General features: G+C 48.4%; 1 protein-coding gene across 1 annotated transcript in view; it reads right to left on the reverse strand.

Moving 5' to 3' along the window:
- Window positions 1–7,489, reverse strand: part of Kcnk10 (potassium two pore domain channel subfamily K member 10) — a 156,763-nt gene extending 149,274 nt beyond the window's left edge. The window contains exon 1 of the mRNA XM_008843780.2: window positions 6,962–7,489. Coding sequence (XP_008842002.1) covers window positions 6,962–7,013 — 52 coding nt within the window. The 5' untranslated portion in view covers window positions 7,014–7,489. The remainder of the gene's footprint in view (window positions 1–6,961) is intronic.
- Between the last annotated feature and the right edge of the window lie 4,063 nt (window positions 7,490–11,552).

Below are 11,552 nucleotides of genomic sequence, written 5' to 3' on the forward strand. Positions count from 1 at the left end.
TCTCCCTCTCCCTCTCCCTCTCCCTCTCCCTCTCGTGTGTGTCTGTGTGTGTGTATGTGTGTGTGTGTGTGTGTATACACTAAAAGTAAAAAGCAATCCACTGGCCTATTGCCCCTTTATTAAATATTCTTCACGCCTTATCTCAGCTATGGTGGAAGTTTCCCAGGTGGGGAGCAAGATTGCATTGTATTTCTCACATGTGAATTAAAATGACGCCAAAGCACAGATATGTTAGAAATGAGATGAACAGCAAAGGTCCACATGCCCCATCTTCATTCCAAAGGAAGGACCAACCCTGCTGGAAAGGAACCCCAAACCAAATCTCAGCCCAGAAATTCTCCAGAACATCATCCCTCTGTACTTTCTAAGCTAATTATGGTGATTCAGTCTCATTATTAATTACATTTGGAATGCTGATCTTCTGAAAGTTGGATATTAAATCAAAAATGATGATTTCCTTTCCAGAAAACCTAAACTGTGCAAATGTCTGTTTGGAAACACACTAATGAAGACAGCACTCATGGGACCTCACAGATTCAATACAGCTCACCTTCACCATAGCTGATACCTCCTTCTAATAGGAGGAAGATAGGGTTCAATTTCCTCAGGCTGGCTCACAGAGCAACAGATGTATCAGCCTGTGTGGGTACATCCTACCAAAAACAGCTAGCAGCTCAAGACCTACTGATTATCTGTACCTCTCCCAAGCAGATTTGTGAATACACCTTTGGGACAGACAGTAGAAGTGATTGTGGAATGGATAAGGACCCTGCTGGAAGGAGGGCATGAGGGAAACTACTTTGGGTGGAGGCAGCCAATGACTTGGGTCAACCTCTGCTCTGCCTGTTTGCAGCTTTGGACCCCAGATAAGTTGCTTATCCTTTATCTACATCCTGTCTTACCTATCAATAAGACTAAAACTCTAATATCTGCAAAAATAGAGTTGAGAAATAAATGAGATCATTTGTAAACAGTGTTCTGTAAACTGAAAGGTGCCACACATGCAGGGAAGGCCTTTCTGGAATTCTACGTTCAAAACACACACTAGAAGTGTGGCTTTTAAAAAAAAACCCAGCTCCAGTTCTACAGTTTTGTTTCTTTCATAAGTAGATTAAAGTGCCTGAAAATAGCCACATTCTCAGAGCTAACTTGATCGATTATTAACTGAACATTGACCAGATCTCTGTCTGGCTGGATAAGCCCGCCCAGCCTCTCTCCATCACTGTCACACAGCCTTTCACTCCTGCTGAAAGAGGACAAGAAGGAATTAGTATGTTATAGGCTTGAGAACTGGGAAGGAAGTGGGAATACAGGTACCCTTTCTCAAGCCCTTGTGATTTGCAACTTAGAGGAGTCTAGAATTTCATAACGTGCAGAGCCTTGGATTTCCCCCAATCCTTCCCTCCCTCCATCCATCCATCCATCAATTCACCTATCCATCCATGGATCTATCCATTTATCCCTCCATCCATCCACTAAGCAGCGGGTTCATGAGTGTATGAGATGTGCCAGGTACTTCCTGGGGCACTGGGAGTGTGACAGTGAGCAAGACAGGAATGCCTACCCATGAGGCTCACATGCTAGTGAAGAAGACTGGAGTTAAATGTGATACAGAAATAAAATGGTTCCAGACTATAACAAGTGCCAAGAAGACCCCTGAGCAGATGGCATATTACTGTAGGGAGCAACAGAACTGGGGAACTGAATTTTTCAAATAGGGCAAGGAAGCCCTTGTGAAGGAGGAACATGTGACCTGCAGGTCAAATAATGGAGCCAGGGGTGTGAATGTTCATGACAAGTAGCCCAACTATAAGTTTGGAACAGTGTGATTTACCTACAAAAAAAAGAAAGAAAGAAAGAAAGAAAGAAAGAAAGAAAGAAAGAAAGAAAGAAAGGAGAAAGAAACTAAGTAGTGAAGAGAGAAGTCAGTTGCACAAAGGTCATTTCCCTGGCCCCTTTCTGCATAGAAAGAGACAAGAGCCCAGAAAGGCTGAATGAGCAGGCCACACTCACTCAGATAGTTAATGCTGCAGCTGGTTCTAGAACCTAATTCTTTTGCCCTCAAATCTTGATTTTTCTACACTATGTTGACCCACTTACCTCAAGCCATAAGAACAGTCTGTGTTGATGTTTCTGGTGTTTAAAATCCTTTAAACACACAAGCAACAAGCAAATCACAATTAGGCAGAAAGATAGCCCTAAATGATCTGGTGATTTCAAATGCTGTGACAGCTAAGACTGAATAACGTCAAACCCTGTGCATAGATCAGTCCTGGTTGAAAGCACAGCTCTGCAGCTACAGGGAAGGCAGCAGCTTACCTGCGACTAGTGATTTTAGATTTAGAGCTTCCTTTTTGCACCTGAACTTCTTACAGTGTGTTGGTGAATTCATACAAGTGCAGTCAAAGCCAGGATGCTCTAAAACCAACTTCCTTTATGCTATTCAAATGTCACATGACCGAGCTCTCTCTGAGCAGAATGATGGCATCAAAACTCTCTCCACAACCCATGAGCACTGCCACTTGAGGGCTCACATCTGTGCCCATCCAAGCCCTACAGTCCCCATTACAGTGTACTGTCCCTGTGTGAACCATCCCTCAGCCTCTTCATCTGTCCCTGAATGAACTGTCCCTCAGCTTTTCCATTATAATGTTCTGCCATCCTTTCCTTTTTATGTCTTTATTTTCCTTTTTTATTTTATTTTTGTTCATTTATTTGTTTGTTCAGACAGGATCTCCCTAACCTCAGCTAGTCTGGAACTTATTATATTGATAAGACTGGCTCCATCTCACAGAGATCTGCCTAGAATTAAAGGTGTACACCACCATGCCCAGCATGTTTTATTCTTTGAGACAAGGTCTCATTCTGTCCATAGCCCAGGCTGGCCATGAACTCATGATCCTCCTGCCTCAGCCTCCCAAGCATTAAGATTGCCAGTGTGTACCCCCACACCCAGCTCCCCACTTCTTTGCCCTTTCAAACATGCATGGTGTATTTAGTGGAATGTCTACAGACGTAAGTGTATTAATGAGCTGTAGAAGGGGAAATCTGACTGTCCTGGAGAAAGGAATGACTAGAGATGGCTAGGCTGCCTACCTGGTTCTCCTCCTATCTCACCCTCTCTCCCCCTCCCCCTCCTTCTCCTCTTTCTCCTCCTTCTCCTTTTCCTCCTCCTCCTCCTCTTCCAATCCCTCTTCCTCCTCATTCTCTTCCTTCTCCTTTGCCTCCTTCCAACAACTTCCAGCACTCTCTGAGCATTGGAAGATTCACCATGCAAGAGTGAGAGGTCCCAATAGCTTAAGAGACACAGACAAAAGAATGCTTAAGAGCCCAGATTCTAATCCAGTCTCACTACCTACTTAGCTGTGCAACTCTGAGCAAATTACTTGACCTCTCTATTCTTCCATTCCCTCATCTGTAAAATTAGGATAGTATTTTCCTCCTAAAATATTTGTGAACATTAAGGAAATTAATATGTGTAAACTTGACCAGTGCCTGGCACATACTTCAATATAGATCTAGGTCATGCCCACTCTCCTCTATGGTCAGTTAAGAGGACTCCAGTCACCCACACCTACACCTTCAGAAGCAAGAGCTATGACACAGATCATTTCATAGGAAGGCAGTTTCATGGTGTCCTGGTGGCAATTAAAGGTTAAATGGGACAATAACACACCATCAAAAAAGAATCATAAAAATACTGAAAGCTGCCACACCTTTATTCCCAGCACTCAGGAGGCAGAGGCAGGCAGATCTCTGTGAGTTCAAGGCCAGCCTGGTCTACACAGTGAATCCAGGCCAGCTGTAGCTATAGGGAGCCCCTGTCTCAAAAAAAAAAAAAAAAAAAGGAAGAAAGAAAGAAAGAAGAAAGTTAAGACAAATAAGATTAAATTCTTCATCTTAAAAAAAAAAATACTAGGGGTTGGAGAGATGGCTTAGAGATTAAAAGCACTGGCTGCTCTTGCAAAGGACCCAGGCTATGATACCAGCATCCACATGGCAGATAACCATCCATAACTCCAGTTCCAGGGGAATCCAATGCCCTCTTCCGACTTCCAAGGGCATTGCAAGACACAGGTGCTCTTACCTGCAGGCAATACACTCATACATAAAATAATAATAATAATAATAATAATAGAGAAGAATTATAACAGTGAGAGGGAGGGAGGAGGGATGGGTGGATAGTGGAGGTGGAGAGTATGAATGTGAGGAAAGTATCGTGTTATATATGTATGAGAGTATCGTCATGAAACTCATTCTTTATACGCTAACTAAAATTTTAATTTTAAAGAATTGTGAGACCAACTGAATGAAGTAATGGACACAAAGCACCTGGCAGGCTGGGCTGGCTCATAAAGTGCTGTTATTTTTATTGAGGTGTTTATTTTTAGCAGCTGTGGTTTTAACTGTGGAAGCTGCTTGTAGGCTTTTCTTCTCTGCCCCGGGCTGAGAAACACAGGAAATTCATGAGGAGCACTTATCACTAGCACACAAGAGGATTCCACAGAAAGGTGTCTTCGAAGCCAAGGCCAGCTTCATAAAAGCATTCTTGATGCTTCCTCTGCCAGAGTTCCAGAAGCTGCCTACCCCTCTTCAGACAACTGCCCCTTCATACCCAGGGAACATCTCTCAGTCCTAGACTATACCACTTTCTCCACACCGGCCCCGCCCCAACCACATCCCAGCCCTTTGGAAGTTTCACCTGCACACTTTAGTCACAAAACCTAGTGATTTCATTGCTCACTGCTCTATCTACCTCCCCATCTCCATGGCCACCATCCCGAACAGTATATCATTGCATCTGGTCCCCATAGCCACAAGAGCCACACAGCAAAAGTTCTGAGATTTAGCTCAGATACTGTTACTCTTCAGCTTGAAACTCTTTGAAGCTTAAAATAAAGACCAGTCTTCCTCTAATCCCAACAGGACTCCACCACCACTAACACCATGACTTTGGAGCCCAAGTCTGTAGCTGTCTCAGCCACACCTTGAAACATAATCATCACCCCACACACACACACACACCCCACCCCAACCCCTGCCTCAGCATGGGAAGTTCTTTCTTTCCAGTTCCTGGAATACTCCTGGTCCTTCAGATCTAGGCTATCTGCACCGCTGTTTCCTCCTCTGCAGGCAGTTCCTGTTCTCACTGGCCAGTTAACTCCAGGTCTCAGCACAGATGTCATCTCCTCAGGAAAGCCTTCTGACCATCCCCTCCCTTGGCCTTTGTCAATCTGTTTTATTTGTTTTGTTTGAGGCGGTCTTACTTTGTAATCCAGGCTGACCTGAAACTCACTATATAAACCAGATTGGCCTCAAACTCACAGAAATCCTTCTCCCTCAGTCTCCCAAGTGCTGGAGGCTGCACAGGCCACCACACCAACCTTCAGTCTTTTCAATCAGACTTTCTTAAAACCCTGTGGTGCCCATAAAAAATGTGTATTCTTGACTGATTTTGGCCTCTCAGCCTCTCTTCCTCACCATAAACTCTAAGCAGACACCGCTTTAGCCTTGCTATTTCGATTGTATTTCCAGTGCCAAGACTGTGCCTGGTGTGTAACAGGTATTTGACAGATATAGTCTGCAAGAATTCAGGGTAGTGGGGTTGGGGGAGCATGCTTCTTGTTTGCAGAGATCTGACAAAAAAAAAAAAAAAAAAAACAGAAAGCTGGAGTTGTACTGAAGGTGTGTACAAAACAGCCCAGTGTTTTCAAAGGGCAATGCCTCTTCACTTGCTCTTCACTCAGTTGATTCATAAGACATTTACTCAACAAATGAGTGTCCTTCCTGGTTCCAGTCTAGAGAGGAGAAAACATTTACTCATAAAGAAATTTAAAGGGGGGGGGGGACTGGGAGTAGATATGATCAAGATTCATTGTATTACATGTATGAAATACTCAAAGGCTAAATAAAAAGTAGTCTTTGAAAAAGAAACCTAGTAGGGCCTGGTGGCACATGCCTCTAATCCCAGCACTCAGGAGGCAGAGGCAGGCGGATCTCTGTGAGTTCAAGGCCAGCCTGGTCTACATAGTGAGTTCCAGGTCAGCTGAGGCTACAGGGAGACCCCGCCTCAAAAAGACCAAAAAACATACATACCCCTAAATTTCAACCCCAAGACCCACTCAGGAACTGCCTACCCCAACTCAGCCAGTAGATGAGCTACAGGGTGACTGAACACATGGTTTCGACATGTCCTGCTCCCACACTGGTCACTCAAGAGAAGACATAACATCTGTACTTAAAGGAGGAGACCATCTTCCCATATTCCTAAAAGCTTATAGGCCATAGCACCGAGTACACTGTAGCTCCCACTCCCAGCCCTTCCCAAGCCCATCATTCTTCGAAAAACCACTCTCCACATCCCTTCTACAACCTGAGCCAAACTAGCTGCCTGGGTTGGTCATAAGACTGGGCAGGCCCTGTAGGCTCCATTATTTTGCATACCCTACAGGGAACAGCCACCCCAGGGACAGGTGCTGCAGATCCCAGACTCACATGCTGCCAAGAAACCTGTCCCCCATGAGGACACCCAGGGCATGCCACACAGCTCCAGGTCCCACAAGAGGCACCCCACCCATCTGCCACAAAGACAAAGATCACCAGAAACAAAGGACACACACACACACACACACACACACACATGCACACACATAGGTTCTCAAAGTCAAAAGCAAATACCAACACTTGGTGCAATTTCAAATCAAACAGCGGGTCTGGTGTTATCTTTAAATAGGTTTTGAAACCATCCTAGTGGGACAACCGCCGTGTGGTCATGTCAGGAGCGTTTTGAATTCTGAACCCACGCTGCCTCCGCCCTCCTCCCACCGGCGCCGCAGTTGCCAGGCGCATTTCCCAGCCTCAGGACGCACGCTGCCGGGAGCAAGCACGGCCACTCCTGCCAGCGCGACACCCGCAGGTGCAGAAGGGCCAGCCAGGGCAGCCTGAAGAGAGCAATACCAACCTTTAGGATCCCAGTTCACCTGCTTTCTTGGCGTCTCGATTGGAAATTTCATTGCTCCGTTGCCCAGAAGGGAATGAAATTAAACGAATCAGAATAATAATAATGATAATGATAATAAAGTCTTCAAGCTTTACAGCGCGTCAGTACAGCAGACAAACAGGACACTTTGCAAGGATGGGGAGCCTTGGACTGACTCCGTAAGGAACCTCAAAGAAAGACAGGTGGGAAAATACCAGCTGAAGAAAGCACCAGACACTGCTTGGGTATTTGCACCGGTTAAGGGGGTGACCAGCAGGCCCGCCCGGGTGGGTGAAAGAAAAAAGTGAGATCGGATGCTAAGGATGCTGAGGCTGGCTGGGGAGGATGAAAGAGCCGGGCTACTTCCGCTGAGGCGTAGTCAATAGATGCGGGGCTGAGCAGCTGCCCGGCTGAGGCTGGGGAGAAGCCCACCGCAGTATCCCTCGGGTCCCCGAAGGCGTGTTCGCACCCCGTCTCGCACACACACACACACACACACGCGCGCGCATACACGCGCGCGCGCACATGCACACACACTCCCGGCCGCGCTCTCGAGCGGACACGTCAGCCTCGCTCAGCCGCGCACTGCACATTCGCCCCACCCCAGTGGCGGCTCCTCGCCCCTGGGCGACGCCCCCCACTCCCCACCCCCGAAAGCTATTGGACAGAAGGATGGCGCGGCGCCCAGGGGAGCGCGCGGCCAGGGTGACCCTCCCCACCGCGCGCTGCAGGTGCCGCGCGGCGGCGGGAGGGCGCGGGGCGCGCGAGGATCCTGGATGCTCGGCCCCCGGCAATGGGCGGTGGCGGGCCTGTCCTCCTCCGGGTGGCGGGAGCGGCGAGGAACGAGAGGAGGGAGCGCCAGCTACTTACTGGCAAGGCCGGCCGGCTGGCGGGCGGGCTGCGAGGCGGCCGTGGCGCGCTCGGTGGAGTTGCAGCCGGAGACACGCTTGGCTGCCTGGAAGGCGCTGCAGGAGGCGGAGGAAAGGGCCTGTCGCGGCCCCGCCGCGGACCTCGGCCTGGAGGGTGACCTCTTTTCACCGCTCCCACCCCGGACGCCTCCTCGTCCTCTTTTGTCACTTCATTTTTTACACTCCGCTCCTCCTTCGCGAGCCTGGTTCTGTCGCTCGAGTCCCGAACCCATGTCCCCACCGCACTCCGGAGAGAAGGAGGCCGGTGCCAGCCATGAGCCTTTTGTTCTGGGACCCGCTGCTTGGCTTCGGCTGCGATCCACCTTCTGTAGCTACCTCCCCAGGCGCAGGTTGGTCCCTTTCCCAGCGACCAGAGCCTGACTGCGGCTCCCACTTGGAGGCTCAGGAGAGAGGCTGGGAAGGGCCATAGAGGCCCTGGGGGAAAGTGGAGTTGCTAAGTCCAGGCGACTCTGAAAAGCTAAAGAGATGACCCAGGGAGCACTTGGGAACCGGCACAGGTAGATGCAAGGAGACCCCAGCCATGAGAGTCAAGGCGATGCCTCACCTCCACACACCCTGTCCTGGAATCCCTACCGGGATTCATGGTAAGGCAGATAGTGCTGAGATGCTCTTGAGTGAGCCACCGCCAAGTATCAACATAAATGCTGCTTACAAGTTCCCTGGGATGCCTAGCAACAGAACCTTGCATATAATAGATGCTCAAGAAATGCTTGCTAACTGAAGGATGAATTGCAGGTCACCATGTTGGATAGAAGTCCTTCAAGTCAGTACCCTTGTTTGTAGATAAGATTACTAAAGTTCATTGTTCATTCAGTATACGCACAACTAAATTGTGTACCACCACTGTGCCAAGTGCTGGCTGCATGGTAGACAGTAAGACAGAGATGGATCTTTCCTTGGGTGGAGGGAAGGTCAGATTAGATGGGTGGTTGTTACCTTCACTCATGAAAGAAGAAAATGGCAACACTCCATCCCCAAGTCTGCAGCTATGGTCTAAAACCCCTAAGCTTACATGGCACTTGGGTCACCATCATCATATCCTCCACATACAGACCCAGGTCTCTAAGTCCAAGGGAAAGATCTATGGAGATCCACCATGGGAAATATAGGGAAGTGCTTTGTCACTGACTCCCCAAACAGGAACCTTATGTTCTCCTAGCCCATGTTCAAGCAAAACCAGCCTGCTACAAAGGTACCACTCTGACTCCTCCGACCTTACAGTGGGTTCCCCAGGCGCATTCAAGTTGACTTCTCTGGGCTGTCTTCACACTTTCCCTCCTTGAATTGTGAGGATGAACAAGAAGTGAAAAAAGACAGTTTCTGCTTCTTCCACATGTGAGCCCCAGACACACCAGTATATAAGGAAATTCTTTTCCCAAGTTCAACCAAAAAAGCACTTTCAAGCGTCACCCCCCCCAGTCATTGCAATGCCATGTGTCTATTTCCATCAGAATCTGAGAAGCATGCCTTCTCTCCAGAATTCTCCCAAGATAGAGACAAGACAGTTTATCAAATGCAACTTCACCTCTTGTTTCTTCTTCCTCAGGAGCTTTCTCCATCTCTGTGAGTAAACTCCCACTGGCCTCCCTTTAAGCATGACAAGACTACAGCTTAGGAGGATAAAGAAACACTCCCAAGGTCACAAGACAGAGATTTAGACCCAAGTTTAACTGATCCAAAGACCCATAGTTTCTATACCAAAACCTTGGGGCCCAGGACCCATGAATTTGACCAGAACAGTTCTTTTGAGTAATGAAGATCCAGATATTAACTATCCAACCTCCAACCCCTCCTCCTTTGTAAAATAAATTGGGCTATCCTCAAATTCTGGGGTCAACATTAGGGAACTCATTCACTGCCCAAGGCACAGTTCAGTGGAACAAAATGCAATCTTCAGATGCATCACCATTCAGCCAATCAACAAACACTGATCACCCCTTGTGGGCAAAGCAAGTTGCAGGTCTTCTTTAGAAGTGATTTTGACCCCTGGATAATGAGAGACCCCCCTCGCTCAAACAGCACTAGGACAGTTACTAGGCAGCTGGGGGATTTGGGGTGGACTCTGTTGGGGTAAGCAGACCTGCTGCCCGGGTTCATCTTGCACTGGTCACTGGCTGTACATCACCGGATACCTCCCCTTCCCTTCCATTGGCCACCCATCTCTGGGGCTTTCTCTTACCTCCACTTGCATTGTCCCTTTTCAGGATGTCTTCAAAGGCAAGTTTATGGGGGGGGGGCGTAAAAACTCCAACAAAAATAAATAAATCCCAATACCCTCTCTCCTCCAACGTGCATGAAATCAAATGTAATTCTTCCATAATTACAGAGTGCAAGATCCCCAACACACACACACACACACACACACACACACACACACACACACCAAAAAAGCACCTTAACACATTAGCCGGTTGTGCTCCTCTCACCCCCTTCCACCACCTTCAGCCCTACCCTTTGGTTATTTACAGATTGATTCCACTTACCCAAAGGAGGAGGGAAGAGGTGAGCTATGCACAAAACCTGCCAAGCTAAGTGGTTGGGTCTCGCGCTGCACCACCGCAACTTCCATGACTATGGCTGGGGGCAGGATAGGTCTGATGGAGAGAGCCGGCCTCCGGTTCCTGCGGCAGGAAAAAAAAAAAAAAAAAAAAATGCATCTGGCGCAAAGCCTCCCTGCACTCGTGGTCCCCGAGTCAGGAGCCCTGGACTGGCGGCGGCCGCATCCTGGGTGCTTTGGGACACCCGCCCAGATCCCTGCAGCTCAGAGGCTGCCCCGCCGCCGCCGAGCGCAACAAGAGCTACCGCACTCTTCAATGTTCGCGGCGTGGCGGACGTGGGAAGGCTTGGGAAACCCCAAAACCGCAAACATCTCCGGTGGCGAAGTTTGCCTGGAGTTGTCTGGCTCTTACCCCCTGCCCCACGCTGCATCCTGCGCAGACAGTGAGACCCAGGGGGCAGCTGGTTGCCTGCAGGGTGGGACATCTCCGGTGCAGGGAGCAAACCGCTCAGTCAGAGAATAGCTGGATTCTCTTCCGAGGTGAGGCAGGAGAATTTCCTAGGACAGTGTATTTCAGGGAGTGATAAAGCAACTTGGGGAATACTGCTTAGCGTCGGTCCAGAAAACAGAAAAGGGGAGGAGGGGGTTCTGAACAGAATCTACTTTAAATTCGTAATATCACAATGAATTCATGGACCCGCCTAGGATTGTTTCCCTTGGATTTGGCCATTCCTCCCTGAAAATCCCGAAGAAATTCCAGCGCTTCACATCGTTCTCGCACCCAAGTCGTTCTTTCAAAAGAACTGCAGTCCGGTTTGCTTGTCATTTTATGAAGATATCCCCTACACACACACACACACACACACACACACACACACACACACACTGTACTCCCAACCTTTAGGAAACTCACGCGAACTTAAACTTCTACCAGAACTGTTTTCTTTTTCGGAGCAATGTTTCCAGGTTGTTCTCAGCATTTAATCATTCCTGTATTCCTACGTTCGTGTCCCAACCAGCAGCTGCTGAAATCTACCCTTAAGTGTATGTGTCTCTAATCTTGGTCTGTGTTTTGGCTTGGAAAAGCCAGAGACACATCGATCCGCAGCAAAAAGGCAGAGGGTGTCGGATATCCCTGGAAACGTGT

Source organism: Nannospalax galili, unplaced genomic scaffold (assembly GCF_000622305.1).
Source record: "Nannospalax galili isolate Female #2095 unplaced genomic scaffold, S.galili_v1.0 scaffold500, whole genome shotgun sequence".
Classification (NCBI taxonomy): domain Eukaryota; kingdom Metazoa; phylum Chordata; class Mammalia; order Rodentia; family Spalacidae; genus Nannospalax; species Nannospalax galili.